Raw genomic sequence first — 20,362 nt, 5'->3', positions numbered from 1 at the left:
GTCTGAGTACAGTTGAGGGAGTGCTGGGAGACACAAGCTCCTCCACCAGCCTGGAGAAAGCATTTAGCCCATGTTATGTCTTCTCAAGCCCCTTCCTCACAGGCCCATGCTGATGTCAGCACTCTGGGCACTAGAAAGCAGCTGGAGAGCTAGAGTCAGTGAGGCACTGGGAAGCAAGGTTGATTAACTCTACCAAGCCCACTGCAGCCTTTGCAGAAGCATGTCTGCAGCCCTTGAGAAGCACGTGTTCTCCTTCTCTTAAGCCACTAGTGTGGTCAAGACAAAGGAGCCACCAAACACCAACAAACATCTTGTTCCTGCTGTCAGGAACTCTGCCAAGGAGCACCAGCATGGCCTGATCCTCCACTCAGCCTGTGTACAACAGGTGGCCCATGTCGGTACTGAACCTCCTCTATCCTGCCCATCTGAACCTGTCTGTGTCACCCTTCCTCTGGGCAGCCTTCAGAAGGTGATGGAGACCCTGGCTTCAATTCTGCTTATCCTTCTGAGGTACCACTGGTGACCTGCCCCATCCAAGGCAGGAGCATATTAGCTGGACAGGCAAAATCACATACTCCTGCAGTGGAGACCACTTAGATACATACAGGCATTGCCAAAACAGGTTACACCTGAAAAATCTATTCAGTGAGTGTACTACCATACCCACGTTAAACATAAGTACCACACACAACTGATATCATAGGACATGCTGCCGAGAGAGAGAAAAAGCCTTTTGCTACAACAGCCTTCGAATGAGTTGACAGGGTCAACAGATCCAATGCACAAATAACACATATACATCATAATAAAGAAGAATAAATTATGCCTCCAGTGAAACACAATAACTTTCTAGCAATGGACCCTAAAACGCCTGTGCCTTGCCACAGGTCTTAGCACTAAAAACATCCAGATGACTTGTTTGAAAAAACGATTCCGAATGACATCTTTAAAGAAGGCTTAATGAGGGCTGGAGAGATGGCTCAGCACTTAAGAGCACTGACTGCTCTTCCAGAGGCCTGAGTTCAATTCCCAGCAACCACATGGTGGCTCACAACCATCTTTAATGGGATCCGATGCCCTCTTCTGGTGGGTGTTTCAAGACAACAACAGTGTACTTATATACATAATATCAATAAATCTTAAAAAAAAAGAGAAGGCTTAATGAAATATGAGAAAATTGGAAAGTTCAATAAAATAAGGAAAAGAGCATTAATCTGAATTAATTAATTAATCTGAATTAAGAAGTTTATCAAATATAAACAGATCACAGTAAAATATAAAGTATAATAGGCCAGGGAGATGACTCAGCAGGAAAGTGCTTGCTAATCAAGCTAGGAGCCTCTGCAAATGCTGAGCATAAAGGCGCTGATCTGTAACTCCAGTGTTGGGCTTGGGGGGGTGTGAGTGGAGACAGGTAGATCATAGGCACACTGGCCAGCCAGCCTAGTGGAAATAGTGAGCTCCAGGTTTAGGTTCAGAGTAGGTCTTGGTCTCAGAGCAGGTATATTTGCATGTATGTGTATGTGTGTGTGTGCGTGCACACACACACACACAACTCACCATGATCAAATGAAATCTATTAAACCAGCAACACGGCTCAGTGGGTAGAGGTTCTTGCTGTGCAAGCAAGCCTGATGACCTGTGGTTGATTTGTGCAATTCATGTAATGGTGGATGGAGAAAACCAACCCCGGAAGTTGACCTTTCACCTCCCAGTGCACGTTGTGGCATTCGTACTGTGGACACACATGGCAGCAGTGGTTGCCTAAACAATATCTGCACACAATCAAGTCAGGCAGCATCCTGGCATTGACAGCATCCTGGCATTGACAGCATCCTGGCATGGATGTGGAGGACAAGGAAGTCTCTACCCCTAGCACAGCAGGAGCTTCTAGGGGAAGAAGAGTCAGTTTTCTTTAGGGGTGAGCTGCACGGCAGGTTGACTATGGTTCAGTGAATGTCATCCAAACCATGTACATATAATCCAGTATTAGTTGGACTCAGTGAGTTCTTAAAAAAATAGAGAGAGCATGAAGTTGAAAGGGGCATGTGGTGAGGGAATACAGAAATCGGAGCAACGCATAAAGACAATGTGCATAATCACCACAGGCTATTTTGTAGCATTAACAAGAACAGGGATTTAGCATCTGCAGTAATATTGATGGAATAGAGGACATTATGTTAAGCGGAATAAGCTATCGCATTAGTCAGCTTCTCATCAATTTGGCAAATGACTTAAAGAAAAATCAACTTAAGAAAAAGTTCTCTAAGTGCCAGGATGGGGGGATAACAAAGGAAGCCCCACCCACTCAGAAGAGAAGGGGAGGGGGGATGTGGGGTGAGGGAAGGATTGTAGGAGGGGTTACCCTGGGAGATAAGCAGGATATAAAGTAAATAAGCAAAAAACAAATAAAATTACATTAAAAAAAGAAAGAAAGAAAGCTTTCTTTTGACTCCTGGTTTTAATCCATGGTTGGATGTTTTCACTGATTTCAAACCCATGGCAAGGCACAAGTGTCTACTAGCAACCTTTGAACACATATTCTGTGGGCGAGGAGGCAATTGTTATACGTAAGTGGAATGCATATTGTAGTCAATTTGCTTCGGGAGTGTATGGGAATAATCACCATTAATAAAGACACGTTTTCTTTGAGAAATTCCTCTTTTGTAGATATTCTTTTCATTTTAGAGAAACATCCAACCATGTACACAACCTCACTCCTGCCTATAATTGGATTCAAACTAGAGATCCAGAGTGTCTAAAGATGACTTGTTAAACAGTCACACTCTAACTGTGCACAGAGGTTATTACTGCTAACTACCATGCGCTACTAAGGAGCTTTCCCATGTTAACTAAGACTTGTTATGGCTATCCCACTACACAGTCCTGTTATATGACTACACAAGCCCAGAGAAGAGATCCCACAAGGCAAGCACTCAGAGGTCAAGTTAGAAATGAATATTTATTTCATGTGATACTGAGTAGCTACTGTGGAGAACTGATGAACACGATTGACACTTGTCCTGGTATGTTTGCCTGCTCTGATAAACCTCACAACCAAAAGCATCTGAAGAGAAGGACAGGGTTCATTTCGTCCTGCACTTCTAGGTCACAGTTCATCACAAACAGAAGTCAGGGCAGGGACTCATGCAAGAACTGAAGCAGAAAGCATGGAGGAAGGCTTGAGTTCAGACAGCTTTCTTCCCGTAACCACCTTCCCCAGAGTCCCATTGCCCATAGTGGCCTGGGCCCTCCCTCATCAACCAACAGCCAAGACAATTCTCCAAAGACATGGCCACATTTGGGCAATCCATTGAGACTCTTTCTTCCCAGGTGACTCTTGTTTATGTGTCAAGGTTCCAACAACAGTTGCACTTAAGTTTAAGAATCTGATGATCAAAGCTTAGATCTCAGACTGACATTCAACATCCTTCCAGCAAACAAACAAAAAATGGTTATCTTTTACATTTTTAAAGAACCAAGAAACATTTGTCTTTTTTTTTTTTTTTTTTTTTTTTTTTTATAAAAAACAGGCAAGAATGATGGAATGAAAGCCATGGGAATAAAATTTTGTTCAAATACTAAGAAATTTCAAATAAAACACAGGAATAGTTAGAATGACTATAACATTGGATTGGAAAAAAATGAGTCAAGCCAATAAAAACTACATTTTGCACAAAGGTCCATGTGACAAATGGTTTCTGCTCCAATTCATATTTTATATTAAGCAATTCAAGGGAAACATTAAATCATATTTTACAATAATGAAATATTTAGGCAGTCTAGACATTTTAATTATAATCAATATATATTAATTCACCGCTCTCAATCACAGGTGTCTATTTGAGGTCTGCGGGCTGTGAGGCATTGGTTTCTTGCCTTTGCAGTATTAACAAAGCATGCAGTTTCCACTGGTTATTTCCTTGTAATCAGCTACCACAGCTGATGCTCGTCAGTTACAGCTAATGGTAATCACTAAGTCAAAACATTCTTTCATCTGTTTTAATTTGTGATATATGGGCCCTTTACTAGTTCTAGGTTAAACATTTACCACACTCAGGGTAAACAGAGAGGAAGGCATCATCAGCCATGTTTAAACAATAGTCAGAGCCTTCAGCAGGATGATGACAGAAGTAACTGACGATCTTGTGGTTGATTAGGGAGACTGACTCTGTCGCCACTCATTTGCTGTGTTACTCAGTATAATTTTAAGCACAATAACCTTTCCCACCATCTGGTATCTATTCACGATCCACATGCAACAAAGCAAATACAAAACCAAAAGCAAACAGCTGACCTTGCAAATACAACTTCCAGTCCACAAAATAACATCTTGTTTGAAATAATACAACAGTCTCAAAGAATAGCTGCTTTGTGCAATCTCTTTTGAAGAATGCTAGCTATAAAAGTCCATCAGCGAGTATTTTCCCTCATTCTGAGATAATGTGGCAGTTGAGTAATCACGCAGGCTGTTCTAAAAATGTATGTGTGTCTACTTAATTCAGGCAGTTTATTTTGATAGCATTCACCTCTTTTTGATTATAGCAGGTGTTTCAAGGATAAATTTACTGAAAATTGTATTTTGTTTAAACAACAGCAGCATGTACATTTATGGCCCTGTTATATTAAAAAGCATTTATTGTCTGGCAGCAATAGATACAATTACAAACATTTGTGACAGTAATTGGAGCTATTACTCCTGCATGGAGCCTTGTGGAGATCAACTTATTGCCACCTGTATTTACATTTGTTGCTATAATTGTAAAAGCTGACTTTTAGAATTGGGTGTCTTATTTTTCTTTAAATTACATGAATATTTTTAATAGAAGGTCTACCAGAAAATTTATAAGAATTATAAACATAGTTTCTCCATTATGCAAATACCAGGCAGAATTCCATTTTAATAATAATCATGTACATAAAATTCATTCCTGTATTCCAGCACACAGAATACATTATATCTCTTGGCTTGTGAATGTAAGAATATTATTAATATTTCCTACCCCAAAACTAGAGAATGTCTTAAGAAATGTTCTTATTTCCAAACTATAACAATACATAAATATTTAGAAATGTTAACTTTTGCTAACACCTTCTCATGCTGTGTCCAAATGCAGTGACAGGGACAGGGCAAAGCAAGCTAGCTTCTCTATTGCTTTGGAATGGGAGAAGTGCTCTCCATTGCTCCCAGGTACAAATTTGTCTGCAATAATAAAAAGAGAAAGCCTACCCCTGTAACTTTCTGCAGGACTTGGCTTCCAATTTGAAGAGACTGAGATCCAATATAGTAATTCTGTGGTCCCTCCAGGTTCATTTAAATGGAATTCTACCTGCTGATTAATGAAGGCACCTCTTTTCCCTCTTAGGTTTTAGCTCTCATGTTGACTGAGAAGCCCAAAGGCTCAAAACTATTGCAGTGATTTTATCCTAAGCACAATGACTCTTCCCAAAAGGTCTCCCACAGTAAGTCACCCAAGGCAACACCTGAGTGCTTTATTTACTTTACACAAATTCAATTGCTCGGAGTTGAAGTTTCAAGTTTCAGGTTGTTTTTTTACAATGGCAGTCTGAGATACTGTAGACCAGGGAGGGATGGAGAAAGCAGTTCAATGACTCAAAGGTTTGAGATAATTAGAAATATATGTTGTAATATTTCCAAAGCCTTTAAAATCATCACTTTATCTAAATTCCTTGTAACGAATCTGAAGATTTATGGAATTACTAGAGACACTTCGGCAAAATGAAGTAGGTACCTACCCAACTATCTCTTTGAAGAACAAAGCAGGAAACATTTAATTATAATTTGGAAAAAATCTATTTAAGAAATTAATCAAAATTTTAATTACTATATCCATAGGGCATTGAAGCATATTAGAACATTTGTTCATTCTATTAAATACCTAATATTAAATCATTGTCATGCACAATCTTTTAGAAATAAGCACTGCATTACTGAAGAAAACAGTCTATGGTAAAATTTAGTTAAAAACTGATTTCACACTTCCTGTTTTTCCTTATTTTTGAGGAATAAGAATATTAGTAGTATTTACTTGATTTCTATTGTTATAAAACAAACAAAACCCCATTAAGTTGAACTGAAAAGGAATTCTTCTAATAGAGGTTAATAAAATCGATGATTTTAAGAATTCATTTACCTTAGGTCAACAAATATACAAACGGACACCGACAATACCAAGACACACACAAAACCAACCCCCTAGCTTTCCCCATCTGATCCCAACCTATTGAGCTTGTCCACCTGGATATCAGTTGGCTACTGAGGGTAAGTGCAAGGACTGCCAACAGCCATTGATAGCATTCATTCCTATTTTAAGCCAATGTGTGGGAATACATATAATACAATGCAATGACTCTGTGTGTGTGTGTGTGTGTGTGTGTGTGTGTGTATGGTTTTTTTGTTGTTTGTTTGTTTTTGTTTTTGTTTTTTTTTTTTTTTTGAGACAGGGTTTCTTTGTGTAATAGCCCTGGCTGTCCTGGAACTCTCTTTGTAGACCAGGCTGGCCTCAAACTCACATAGATCAACTAGCCTCTGCCTCCCACATGCTGGATTAAAGGTCTGCGCCACCATGCCTGGCTGCAATGTAATAGTTTTGGAAAACAGTATAGTATCAGTTTTATGAATAAAAGCATACAGAATAACAGCATGGTGTGCTTCCTCTGATGCCAGCCTGTGTACTCCGTGTGCTCATTCACTTAGTCTTAAGTAATTCCTTAAGGGAGGCATTATAACAAATTACATTCTTCCAGATGAGGAAACTAAAGTACTGGGTGGTTGTACTTGCCACTATGATTTGATGTTGAGTGGCCTAGGTTTATAACTTCTGCTTTTAATCATATGTCACAATGTTTTTACCTGAATAGCCAAACGCCTGCTTGTGTCATTCAGATACTATTTTCATCACTTCCACAAGCAAACTACTTTTCAAAGTTTACAGTTCCTCATTTGAGGTAAAAGGTACATGCTTTCTGAGTGGTGGGAAAGGGTCAAGTGAGATGCTGGCACATTCAGTGCCAGCATCAGTTCCTAGCACACAGTAGTGTACAGCATCAGTTCCTAGCACACAGTAGTGTACAGCATCAGTTCCTAGCACACAGTAGTGTACAGCATCAGTTCCTAGCACACAGTAGTAGTAATATACTGACTAGACATTGTCTTGTTTTTTTAATTTTTAAAAATTTTTTGTGACAAAACATCATGACCAAGACAACTTACAAAAAAGAAATCATTTAATTTGGGGGCTCACAGTTTCAAAGGGTGTCCATAACTATTAGGGCAAGAATAATTGGAAGAAGACAGAGTACCAGCTGATAGCTTATATCTGATCCACAAACATAAGGCTGAGAAAAAGAGAGAGCTAACTGGGAATGGTGTGGGCTTTTGAAACCTCAAAAGCTACCCCCAGTGACACATCTCCTTAAACAAGACCACAACTCCTAATCCTTCTGAAAGAGTTCCACCAACTGGGGACCAAGCTTTCTACTATGTGAGCATACAGTGGCCATTCTCATCCAAACTACCACATTTCACTCTCTGGTCTCCATAGGCTTGGGGCCACATCAAAACACAAAATGAATTTAATCCAATTTCAAAAGTCCTCCATTGTCTTTTACAGTCTCAATAAAGTTTAAAAATCCAAAGTTCAAAGTCCCTCTGAGAGTCAAGGTAATTTCTTAATAGAAACCCCTGTAAAATCAAACAGCAAATTACACACTTCTAACATACAGTGGCACAGAATATACATTACCATTCTAAAAGGAAAGAGTTGGGGCACAGTGAGAACATACTGGACCAAAGCAAGACCGAAGTCCAGCAGGGCAAACCCAAAATCCTGTAGCTCCATTTCCAACATCAAAAGGCTTAGATGCCTCTGCCATTCGAACTTTGTTGACTGCAACACACTTCTCTCTCTTTTGTCTCTCTGTCTGTCCTTACTCCCTATCTGATCTCTCTTTGACAGATACCCTGTGGCTTGGGGTCTCTAGCATAGTCCAGGCTTCAGTTTATCAGCTTTGCACATGGTCTTTACTGGGCCTCCACTGCCACAAGCCTGGCCTCTGCAGCTTTCCTGTAACCTTTACTCCTGTATCCCTCATGACTCTAAAGCTGAACCAAGTGATCAAAGCTGCCAAGTTTGGCTGCCTACTGGGGACAGAATCGGCCTCTCCTTGAATTACATTTGCATAAATGTTGATTTGTTGTTGCTTTACTATGAACAGTCTCTCCGGACCTTTGCTTTTGACACGTTACATAATTAGCCAGGCAGGGTCTCTCTCCAATGGTGCCACTCTATTCCATCTCTCCCTATGTCTTTCAGCACAAGCCATGGCTCCAACATCAAATTTCTTACAGTTCTTATTCTTCTCAAAATGTAATTTTTAATTTCTTTTTGCCCGACTTGCTTCTGTTTATTAGATCTGAATAAGTGTGATTGCTAATAACCACATAACAGAGTCAATAGAAGGCTGTCTTAAAATTTCCTCTGCCAGTGAAATTAAAACAGTACTTTTCAGTTTAGCTTCAGGCAGATTCTCAAGGGCAAAACGCAGCCACATTCTTGGCAAACTATAAAAGAATGGTCCCTGGCCCACATACTATTATTGTTCCCCTCTAATAACTCGTGAGCTGGGCCTCTGCCGTCCACATCACTCTCAGCACTACTGGCTTCCAAATTCCTACTGGGATGCCCACACGCTCTGCATACAGCCTCCACTGCTACCCTAGTCCAAAGTCTCAAAAGTTTTCCACATTTCTCTATAAAGTAGCATGGTCAGGCTTGTCACAACAGCCCCCTCCCTGGTAACAACTTCTTAGTTATTTTTTTATTGCTCTGTTAGGGTACCATGACCAACTTATCTAAAACCCAGTCTGGGCGTGGAACTGCTCCTAATGAGCGCCACCTCCACATCAATCATTCATTAAGAAAATGCCCGAGAGTTCTGCCAGGCCAATCTGATGAAATCATTTTCCCAATTAAGATTCCCTCTTCCAAGACATGTCCAGGGTGTGTCAGGTGGACAAAAATCAACTAGAAAATGAATAGGCGTTGGATCTAACTCACAGAACACTTCTGGCTTCTTCTTCTTTGAAACATTACATTCATATTTCTTTCATAATTAAAAACAAAATTGCATTTAAACTACTGTTGTATATTCATTATACCGAATGATGGTCTTCATACAGACATTTTTATCAGAGTACATCATGTTCTCTTCTGACCATCTCAATTCCTCCTTCATATCCTCATCTGCCTTACCCCTCCCTTCTCTGCTAATTTCCTTATTTCCCTCAAACAATCTCTCTGCAACTCCCATGTGTGTGCGTGTGTGTGTGTGTGTGTGTGTGTGTGTGTGTCTTAGTTAGGTTTCTACTGCTGTGATAAAATGCCATGTCATTTTATCATGTCAAACATGGGGCAGAAAAGGTTTATTTACCCTTCCATATCACTATTCATCATCAAAGGAAGTCAGGACAGGAACTCACATAGGGCAGAGAACTGGAGATAGGAGATGATGCAGAGACCACAGAGGGATACTGCTTACTGGCTTGTTCCTCACGGTGAGCTCAACCTGCTTTCTTATAGAACTCAGGTCCACTAGGGCAGGAATGGCCTCACTCAATCACTAATGAAGAAAATGCCCTCCAGGCTTGCCTGCAGCCTGATGCTATGGAAGCAATTTGTCAGTTGAGGTTCTCTCCTCTCAGATGACTCTGGCTTGTATCAAGTTGACATACAACCAGCCAGCACAATACGATTTTAGTATCTACGTCACATCATGCAATATCTGTCTGAGTTATTTTCTATTTTCCATAATTTGATGATCTCCATTACATCCATTTTCCTGCCAACGATATATTTTATTAATGATTGAATAAAACTCTATTATGCATATATACCAAGTATATATACCCATTTGTTGAGGCACACCTAAGCTACTTCCATAACCTGTATAAGTGAAAAGCCCCACAATGCACACAAATGTGCAGGTGTCTCTGTCGTATGTTGGTTTATCATTCTCCAGGATTATGCCCAGGAACTGCATAGCTGGGCCATATAATACTACTCATCATAGGATTTATTTATTTATTTATTTATTTATTTAGGGGAGCCGTCATGCTGAGTTTCATAATGTTGCATCTGTTTATATTTCTATCAGCAGTGAGTAAGGGTCCCTACCAGGCCCCAGCCTTGCTAGCTTGTGTTATTGTTTCTTGATGATACCTAGTCTTGATGATACCATAACATAGAATGTTAATGTGGTTTTAATTTTTATTTCTCTAATAGCCGAATATTAATTTTTTTCCTGCTCGCTGGTCATTTGTACTCCACCTCTGGGGAACTAATGCTCTCATTAGTCCGTTTGATGATATGGAGTTTTCTTTGGCAGGTTTTTGAATTTTTTATGAATGTTAGATAATAATAATTCTGTGTTAGATGTATAGCTTGCAGACATTTTTCCCAATTCTATAGGTTGTTTCTTCAATTGCTTATTTCCATTGCAGTGTGAGCTTTTTAATTTTATTCAGTTAGCATCTAACGAGACCTTTGTCTTTAGTTGAGAAGCACATTACTTGTATTTTTGGCACATATTCTGTTTCCTAATTCTATTTTGTTTATGCTAATATTAAAATTAGTTTTTTTTTTTTTTTTGGAAAGAGGCAACAGTAGCAAGTAGTGTCATATAATAGATAGAAGTTACTTTAGCAAAAAGAACCAGGTGCACCATTATGGAAAGGATTGCAAAGGAAACTGGCATATTGTGAAATCTGGTGGACACAATGGAACGTGTAAAGAATATAACTCCCAAACTAAAGAATCCCCTTGATTTTTTTAAATTGTCTTCAAGAAATCACAGAAGTAATAAATTTAATTTGAAAGGAAAAATAAAAAAAAAAAAGCAAACTTAACCTGTGGTAGACAAGTATGAAACTTATTTACTAATAAAAGTCATTGAAAATAAATTTATAATGAGTTTAAATAATGAGACCCTTTATTATGTGTCTCCCAGAATCTCTAAGGTACTCAAATATTAATACATGATAACTAGTAAAACATACTGGCTCTCCAAATATTTAATTTCTTTTTTCTTCCTCAAACATAAAATGAAATAAGAAGGGTGTCTAAATGACCCAAGTAGCGTGTGTTGAGTGACAGGTCACTGTGTTGGTCAAATAAAGGCTATGATTGGATAGGGTCAAGAATCAGGGCAAAGGAGGTTTTGCCCTGAAATAGCAGCAATTCTCAACGACACGGAATCTGAGAGGAAAACTCACGTTGCAGCTAGCTTACTGTTTTTCCTTTTTTTCTTTTTAATTTCTGAGAAATGAGAATCCATTTTTTATTCTTAATGTTTTTAAAACATAGTATAATTTTATTTTTCTTAAGCTAAGTAGATATTCATTCTAATGCTGTTTCTTCCCCTTTGGTATATCTGAAAGGCTCAGAGGGGGAAACGATGCTGTGAAACACTGGCCATAAAGGCCAGATGACCCAGGGAAGCATTCAGACAAAGCAATCATGCATGGCTTTGATCAGTATGTTTTAACCATAAGAGGGAAAAGTGGGGGCAGGATCATGTGTGGAAGGAGAAGGGGAGAAGTACAGCGAGTCAGAAATTGAATGGAGATGTGTAGCAGTGGAGGATGGGGAACTGGGGGTGGCCACTAGAAAGTCCCAGATGCCAAGGAAGCAAGAGGTTCCCAGGACCCAACGGGGATGACATTAGCTGAAATACCCAACAAAGGGAAGAGAGAACCTGTAGAGGCCATATCCAGAGGTTAAGCATGGTCCCCGGTTGACCCACCCACCCACCTCAAAAGTCTTAATCCAGAATTTCTGCTGCCAAAGGAAATGCAGGGACAAAGAGTGAGCAGAGACTGAAGGAAAGGCCATCCAGAGACTGCCCCACCTAGGGATCCATCCCATCTGCAGACACCAAACCAAGATACTATTTCTGATGCCGAGAAGTGCTTGCTGACAGGAGCCTGGTATAGGTGTCCCCTGAGAGGCTCTGCCAGAGCCTGACCAATATAGATGGAGATGCTCATAGGCAACCATTGGACTGAGCACAGGGACCCCAATGGAGGAGTTAGGGGATGGACAGAAGAAGCTGAAGGGGTTTGCAACAATATCAGGAAGAACAACAATATCAACCAAGCAGACCCATTAGAGCTCTCAGGGACTAAACCACCAACCAAAGGGTACACATGAAGGGACTCATGGCTACAGCTGCATATGTAGCAGAGGGTTGCCTTATCTGGCATCAGTGGAAGAGGAGTCCCTTGGTCCTGTGAAGGCTTGCTGCCCCAGAGTAGAAGGATGCTAGGGTGGTAAGGTGGGAATGGGTGGAGGGGGGAGCACTCTCATAGAAGCAAGGGCGACAGGGGAATGGATGGGGGTTTGTGGAGGAGAAACTGGGAAAGGGGATAAAATTTGAAAAGTAAATAAATAAAATAACCAATAAAAATAAAGTTGTGGAAATTTATGTAAAAAAAAAAGAATCAAAATTCAAAACAATATCCATGTCCTAAGAAATACTCAGAAATCAAAACATCTGCTCTTGTTACTCACATACTTGACTGTATAAATAACTTGGCACAGTGGATCCTCATGAGACTAAGCTGACAGTATGTGGTGGGAGTGAGTGTCTTAAATTAATTATTTATTTCCCCAGTCAGAAGGACAATTCTGATTGTTCTGATTCTTCACAGCCCAGAATTCTGAATTGGTCCACTCTAGAGTCTCACTTGCAGTTCATTCAGCAAAGCAGCCAGTGTTGGTGCCCATAGTTACACTTTCCTTCTTGGTTAACTCTAGTGTGTGGAAATAGCTAAGATACATACACAAAACCCATTAGGTTCTCAGGGAGATGTCTGCTTCTAAGACTTTACTTAGCATGAAAGTAAACAAATTTGCTTTATTCTAGGATTAAACCGTTTACAACTATGCAATCATTTTAACATGCTATTATATCTAGAATCACAACAATAGTGATTTTTATTTTATAAAGAGAATTTGTTCTGGCAAAAATCAAAGAACTGGAAGTGGCTTTTTTTGCAAAATAAATGAAGAAGCAAAATACTTCCTTTTGAAAATTTGATTTCTAGCAGAGACCTATTCAGTGAAGAAATTCTTATTAATAGATGACTACACATGATAAACAAAGAAGTCCTTCACCTCTAATATGATCTACCTTACACCACTTAGTCGGCAGCGAGGACCAGCTGCAGGATCCTCCCACTGGTTTTGACAGCCTTGTCTCTCATTAGCCACATCTCATTCTCAGATGCCACAGTCTAGGCTACTTCTTAAGGGCTGTGGGACATATCTAAAGGATGAATATGCTTTCAAGAACCTCAGAAAATAGCAATCTTTGTAGAGTTCCTAGTTTGAGGATGGACATAAAACCAGGGTTTTCAGTAATGATCTTCTGTAGAACTTTGTGCCTTATTTCTGAGTTTATGTTTAGTTCCTTGATGAAATCTTCCTTGAGTTCCATTACCTCAGTGTTTCTTTAGCCCTTTATGCAGGGATTATTAGTAATGTTAGTGAAACTGAATCTTCGGTTTCCTATGCGCTTTTGGTCACCCTAAAGCAATTATTTACAATACCATGAGCAAAAACAGAAAACGAAACAGCAGTGCGTTGATTCAGAAGCAGCTCACTTTCCCAATCACCCAATCCTTCCTTGTCTTATTCTATATTTCCTTGTTTTCTTAATATTTGTCCGGAGTCCCCGATCTCGATCTCCTCACCTCAGCTACCTGAGTGCTGGGATCCAGGGAGAAGCCCCTACCCCTGGCTTTAACTTCCAGTCATGTGTAGTACAAAACAGCAAGTTCTAAAACACCTTTTAACTCCAATCATCTGGGTATCATCACAGAATTCCAGCTCATCTCAAGAGAATATGATTTTCAATAAGTTACATGAAAGTTATTGAGAAAAATCCCTCAACCCAAATGAAACAGCATATGTATGTTCCAAATCCCTTTGAAGATTTTTTTCTCTTCAGACTGTATTACAGTATTCATTCAAAAATTGGTTAAATTTTGTTAAAATAAAGCAGAGACCAGGCAAGGTGGCTTATACCTATAATTTCAACATTGGAGTTGCTGAGGCAGGAAAACCAAAGGCCAGCTTGCTGGACACTGAACCCTACCATCCTTCTCCCATTAGTCAAATCTTGTGGATTCTCAACCCTGAAGCACTTTATAAAGCAGTTTCTCTGGGCAAACATGCTCTCTCCGCGATACCTTATTGTCAGTCCGAATCGTGACTTTCAGCTGCGGTAGTACACGTTCGACTTCTAGACTCCATTCCGCAGCATCTGTCGTAGATTCCAAAATATCTTCTTGTTTGGCAGACTCGTTTGTGTCCTAAGAAAGGAAAGATTTCACAAGATTTGGAGTTTATAAAAAGAACTGGAAAAATCTTGAGGCATTTAAGCAGTGCTGCACAATTTCAATTAAGGACCGTAGTGTTAAATTATAGTGCAGTTGAAATTCTTGTCTGTTCTCCTACCTAGGTTGCACGAGAATTTGGTAGAATAACAAAGTAAGTATTAAAATGAGATAAATATATGGTCCGACCAGTTTACAAAGGACAGTGCTTTGAAAATATCAGATTGAAGTCAATGATTGTATAAAATAGACACACCATTTAGTAATTCTAACTAGTATCAGCAAAGAAAACAAATACTTATATTTGAATTTATGGTATAGGAACATAAGCACAAAATATGAAAGAAAAAATAGATACATCTGCAGACATAAAGTGTTTATTGACACACTATGTATTCATAATTAGAATGATATTTTGGCTAGACCAAAGTATTGAGCACTTTAAAATTTGATGTAACACAGGCATGCTTGATCTCCAAAGGATAAGGACCTTTGAGTAACAAAATTAATTCATGGTTATTTAATCACAGAAGGAAAATCTTCCCTATCTCTGCTTTTCTCATATTTTAGCATTAAATATCACAAATCTAAAAATGAAGAAAATAAACTAATGATTTAAAAATAAAGCTCAAAGCACTAATTTTAGAAGCAATTTTGCTCTTTAAATTTCCCTGATTAATTATAAGTGATCCTAAAGAAAAATATAAATATTTATATATAATAAAAGAGATACAAGAAGCATAAATAGCTAAATACATGAACCCTATATGAATTTTAATTAAAAATAATCTGTAACATATTTTTAAATTTTAATTTAAAAATATGTTTATTGCACTCAAATGATGTTATATGTGCATATGCAATGCATATATGTGTGTATGCATGGGCACATGTGTGCATGTGTGTGTGTGTGTGTGTGTGTGTGTGTGTAGAGGCCAGGGGTTGGCATGAGGGTCTTATTGTATTGCTTTCTACTTATATTTTCTGTTTTTTGACATATGTCTTTGGATGAGCTGGAGCTCATCATTTTGGCTAGGCTAACTAGTCAGGGAGCTTCCAGGAATTCTGTTTTCACCCTCCAACACTACAGTTATAGTTGTTTCCCACCATGCCTAATTTTTACATGGATGTTGAAGATTCAACTTAGGTCTTAATCTTTGAATAGTAAGAACCTTACCCTGTGAGGCATCTTCCCATCTTCTTGTAAAATGCTATTTGTGGTTGTTATACGTGTATAATATGTGCTATATATGAGTTTATGTGTTCATGTGTCTGCAAGAATTCATGCAGGTGTGCATGTGCACTGTATGTCTTCTAGCATCATTCAGCATACTACCTTTAAGATGGTCTCTCACTTCCTGGAACTCACCAACTGGGCTAGCCTGGCTGGTGGGCAAGTTCCAGGGAACAGTGCATCCCTAGTCCTCACTTCTGGGGTGACAAATGAGAACTGGAGCACCTGGCTTTATGTCGGGTGCTGGGAATCTCAACAGCTCTTCATGTGTGCATGGAAAGTACTTTAATGATTGAGCCATGGCACCATTCCCATTAAGTGATAGAGTTGAGACAGTCAAGGCATCAGAAATTGCTGGATATTAATTAGGATGGCATTAATTCTAGAGTTATGACTTGGTAGTGCATTAATATTAAAAACCCTCATAACCTAGAAATATATGTTGAGTGTTTACAGATGAGTTAAATAATGTCTGAAATCTACCTTAAAATATTTTGGGACAAAAAAGGTAAGCTTAGCTAAATCATGACAGAAGAAGTATTAATAACTTAAAACAGGAAGGGTGCATAAGGGGCACTATCTAATTTTGTTACATTTGAAATGCTCTGTAATATAAAATTCAACAATAAACACAATGGAAACATAAAACTTTAAAAACTAGGTAAACATCATAGTAAAATTACACTCTCAATGTGAATTTTATGTGCTGAAAGACATCCCTTAAACGTCTAATTCTAAGTGGATTGCCTTGTGGTGTTTTGCATTTTCGTAGAAGCCCCGGGTCTCTAGTTATTGAGCTCATTCATGAGACCAGCACTTCTGACAGAGCTATGTGTCTCCTACCTATTAGCATGTCCAGACAGACTCAACCTTAAGCGGAGTAGATATTGCTTTTATACTTCTTTCTCCATTATCTGGGGACATATACTTTATTATATACATCCAGCATTTATTCAGTTGCATTCCATTTAGAAGGGCTCAAAGTACCTTTTAAAAAACTGTAAGTATTCATCAAAGCAAAATGCAGACATCTAAGTGAAAATAGCCCAGGACTTAATCTCAGATGCGAAAGTGCCCATTTACATATTGGAACCTTTGTTTTGAGCACTTAAGAGAATGCTATGTGGTGTATAAACTAAACGCAGGGCAGCACAGAAGCACTGAGCAATGCTGGCTAGGAGAAGGGGTTGCAGTGCTCACTAAGCAGACGAGTGTGAAGTCTACAGGAGAAGCAGGGCAGGGAAGGAGAGTGGTTTTCCCACTGAAAGGCTGGAAAAGATTCTCTGTCATTTGATTTGTACTGTCACTCATGATACGCATGCTCTTGGAAGCACAGCATGTGCACACTCACTCGCTTATCTGGCTACTAGAACTGGCTCTCACAGGCCCAAACTCTGACTTGCACCAAGCAGATTGGAGTGGCAGGGGTGGTTGACATGTGGCTGCTTGCACTGTGGGACAAACATGGCAACAATGTGAAGCTTTGTGGGATACACAGTCTGCTCTTGCCAAGGTTAAGGGCCCCATGTCACAATTCTACAAAGCCAGACTGAAAAACTAGGACCTGTCTCTTCAGTAGGATGTTGGCACGGTCCTCAATAGAATGTAGATGTTGTGGTCACTGATACAAAGATGCTTGAATTATGGAGCCATCATTTAGTTTAACTGAAGCCACACATGGTAGATTAAATCCAGAGCTTGTGCTATCCAAGCGCATCCTCTCATTTTTGTCTCTTCTCCTTGCCAGTTTTACAAAAGGATAAATTCTAAAATGACCTAGTCTGATAAGAAAGGACATCTCTCCTGCTGTACTTTCTTTAGGCTGGGACATAGGATTTCCAGTATGAATTATATATTCAGCAACTTCCTTTCTTTCTTCCTCCCTCCCTTCCTTCTTTCATTTCCCTCTTTCCTCCCTTCCATTCTCTTTCTCTTTTTTCCTCAAGCAGAGGCCTTGCATGGCTATGACCCAGATTCTGCATGTGTAGGATGAAGGCCAAACACTGCTGTAGGATAGTCAAGTACACATGCACTTTAACACTGGCTCTTTTAAAAAGGTGTGTTTCCCATTATTGGCTTAGTTAGTTCTCTTTTGGACTAATTTGCTAACTCTCAATGTCCTGAGGTAATTTAATTCAAAGTACAACCATTTTCACTCAGGCCGTATTTTTCCCCTGCAGAAACAGCCTGGAGGCTTAGAAAAGGCAACCAGAGCACCATAGGCTTGGGTGAGTATCACTAAGCTTCTACGTGAACATCTGCACTACTTCATAACCTAGTTCCTCACTCAACATCACCTAACATCTGGCAACTGCACCCACTATCAAAGATAAATCATGTAAAAGTTCTGTACTGTGCCTTAGAACACTTGGAGAAAACCATTTCTTTTCATTTAACAAATGGAATTTTATGTGTGGCTATCAGTAAAAGACAAAGTTGCTGTTTTGATATGATCAAAATGCTGTGTCCCTCTCTGAAGAAATACTATCTAAGATCCTGGCTCTGAGGAAACTGCACTCTCTAAGTTACTCCAGTGGAACAGGTACAACAAGCTCTGGAGACACAGCCTATCTAGTATTTTTCCTTATAATTAATTAGCTCAACCAATGCTTCATTTGTTAAATTCTTAGAACATTCAAGGCAAGAATCCAGGTACTATATATACATGGTTTGGAAAGATAAAAGACATTAATTCCTGCCTGCAAGGGGTTTACAGAGTCTTAGGAAGCATCTGAGGTCAGTTAACAGGAGTGAAATTTGGTCTCAGGTAAAAGGACTGATGGATGAAGTGAGAAGTGATCCTCACTGTGAGAAGAATAATTGAGGATAATAGTCCAACCCATCCCACAAAGTAACCAGGGGCTCAGAGTGAGGGGCAAGATCAAAGTCAGTTCAAAGATCAAACGTGCAATGTTAACAGCCTTCAGAGAGCTCTGTGCCAATAAGTGGTCTCTTTCTCCCAGGTAATGTTAAAAAGACAAGAGTTTTAAACATCTAAAGACAAACTGTAGGGTGTGTGTGCGTGTGTGTGTGTGTGTGTGTGTGTGTGTTCTCTAAATATAAATGCACATAGAATATAAACACATATATAAAAATACATAACCACCTTATAGATAAACTTTAATTTATCTGAAGAGTTCAATTCATAAACATATCAAGATAAACTTCACGTGGAGTTAACTGCCAAGATTAAATAACCCTAGCCAAGTGTGGTACACATGTCTGCAATTCCAATACTCAGGCTGGCTAATGAAATGGAATTATGAGTCTGAGATCAATCTGTGCTACAGAGCAAGTTCCAGAGCAGCCTGATCTATATGAGTCTTTGTCCAAAATAAAAAAGAGAAATTTAATAGTCCCGAGACTCCACAGAAGGAACAAAGCCATCTTGAGAGTCATAAAAGTACATTGTACATGATAAGGTGGCAGACCTCAAATGCCACCTCCTATTACTTGAGTTTCAACTTTCTGCTGGCCTCTCCCCACTGCTCCTTAACATAAAGTTGTAATTTATGCTTTAAATTTCTTAGTATTTTATTTTATGCTTTGCTATTTTTCATATTATGTATTATCATGTATCACTATAGCTATGGGGTTAACACTGGTCAGTCATGTTTCTATATGTTACTTTTGCTCTTTTCCTTCCACCTGTTGATCCATGAAGAGTTCACATAGGCATGAGAAAGGCGGGAAGACGCCATCTTTTTCTCCACATTAGTAGTTCATTAATTAACCACCATTTAACCAGAAAAGTCAATGTTTATCACTGACCGACATCCTTTCATATGTTAATACTGCCACATATTTACATCATTTCCTGGATCCTAGACTAGTTTATTGTTCTGTTTCTAAGCTAGCCATACTCACCCCAATTTACATAAAAAGTACAAACAATTCTATATATCCTTTACCAGATCCAGAAATAGCAGGCTCTTACATAAACTAAGGGCACTGGGAAAATAAAGAGTGTAATGTTTAAATCTAGATGCTGATATTTAGAGATATTTTCACATTTTCCCCACTGTACTCTTTTGTATTTTAATTTACAGGAAACATTTGTTTTTTAAAATAATAATAGAAAGGGTTTTTTTTTTTCCCTGCCTATATATACATAGATTGTGGCAACAATAAAGTTTTGGTTAGGCTTCAGCAATTTTGGCAACTGATCATGTACATAACTATCAGTGTTCTTACCCCTCCTCCAATCCTTTTCATTCAAGGTATGGCAATTCCCTCCTTAGCTTTCAAATGAGGTGACTACATTAATATCCCCACCCCTGTTTGTGTGTGTGTGTGTGTGTGTGTGTGTGTTCCTGCGTGCACTTGCCTGTGTTGGGGCAGGGGTAAAATACAAGCTAACTTTTAAAAATAAGATGAACTTTAGGCGGGGCAGCTTTCCTGTTTAAATGAGAAAGGAGGACATGTTTTGGCAACAGTGAGATCTAAATGTATCCTTATGAAGGTATATGGGCTGCAGAGCAGCAGAGCAGAGACAAAGTCAGGTGTTTACAATGACGAAAATAGCAAGAGCCAGAATACTGAAATAGGAATGAGCACAGCTTGTAAAAATCACAATGAGAAGGTGAGCAGGGACTCAGAGAGGAGGACTCTGTCTGAAAATCTAGGTCATGAAATGTGACTTTTGTCCTTTGGGCCAGGGAAGAGGCAGAAGTACAAATAAGGTCTGCTGACTTCATTCACTTAGCAGA

General features: G+C 39.1%; 1 protein-coding gene across 1 annotated transcript in view; it reads right to left on the bottom strand.

Moving 5' to 3' along the window:
* Positions 1 to 20,362, bottom strand: part of Ift57 (intraflagellar transport 57) — a 54,216-nt gene that overhangs the window by 13,477 nt on the left and 20,377 nt on the right. Inside the window, exon 6 of the mRNA XM_034515768.2 lies at positions 14,273 to 14,395. Coding sequence (XP_034371659.1) covers positions 14,273 to 14,395 — 123 coding nt within the window. The remainder of the gene's footprint in view (positions 1 to 14,272; positions 14,396 to 20,362) is intronic.

The sequence above is a fragment of the Arvicanthis niloticus genome, chromosome 12, assembly GCF_011762505.2.
Source record: "Arvicanthis niloticus isolate mArvNil1 chromosome 12, mArvNil1.pat.X, whole genome shotgun sequence".
Taxonomy (NCBI): Eukaryota; Metazoa; Chordata; class Mammalia; order Rodentia; family Muridae; genus Arvicanthis; species Arvicanthis niloticus.
This window is presented reverse-complemented; position numbering and strand designations above follow the sequence as displayed.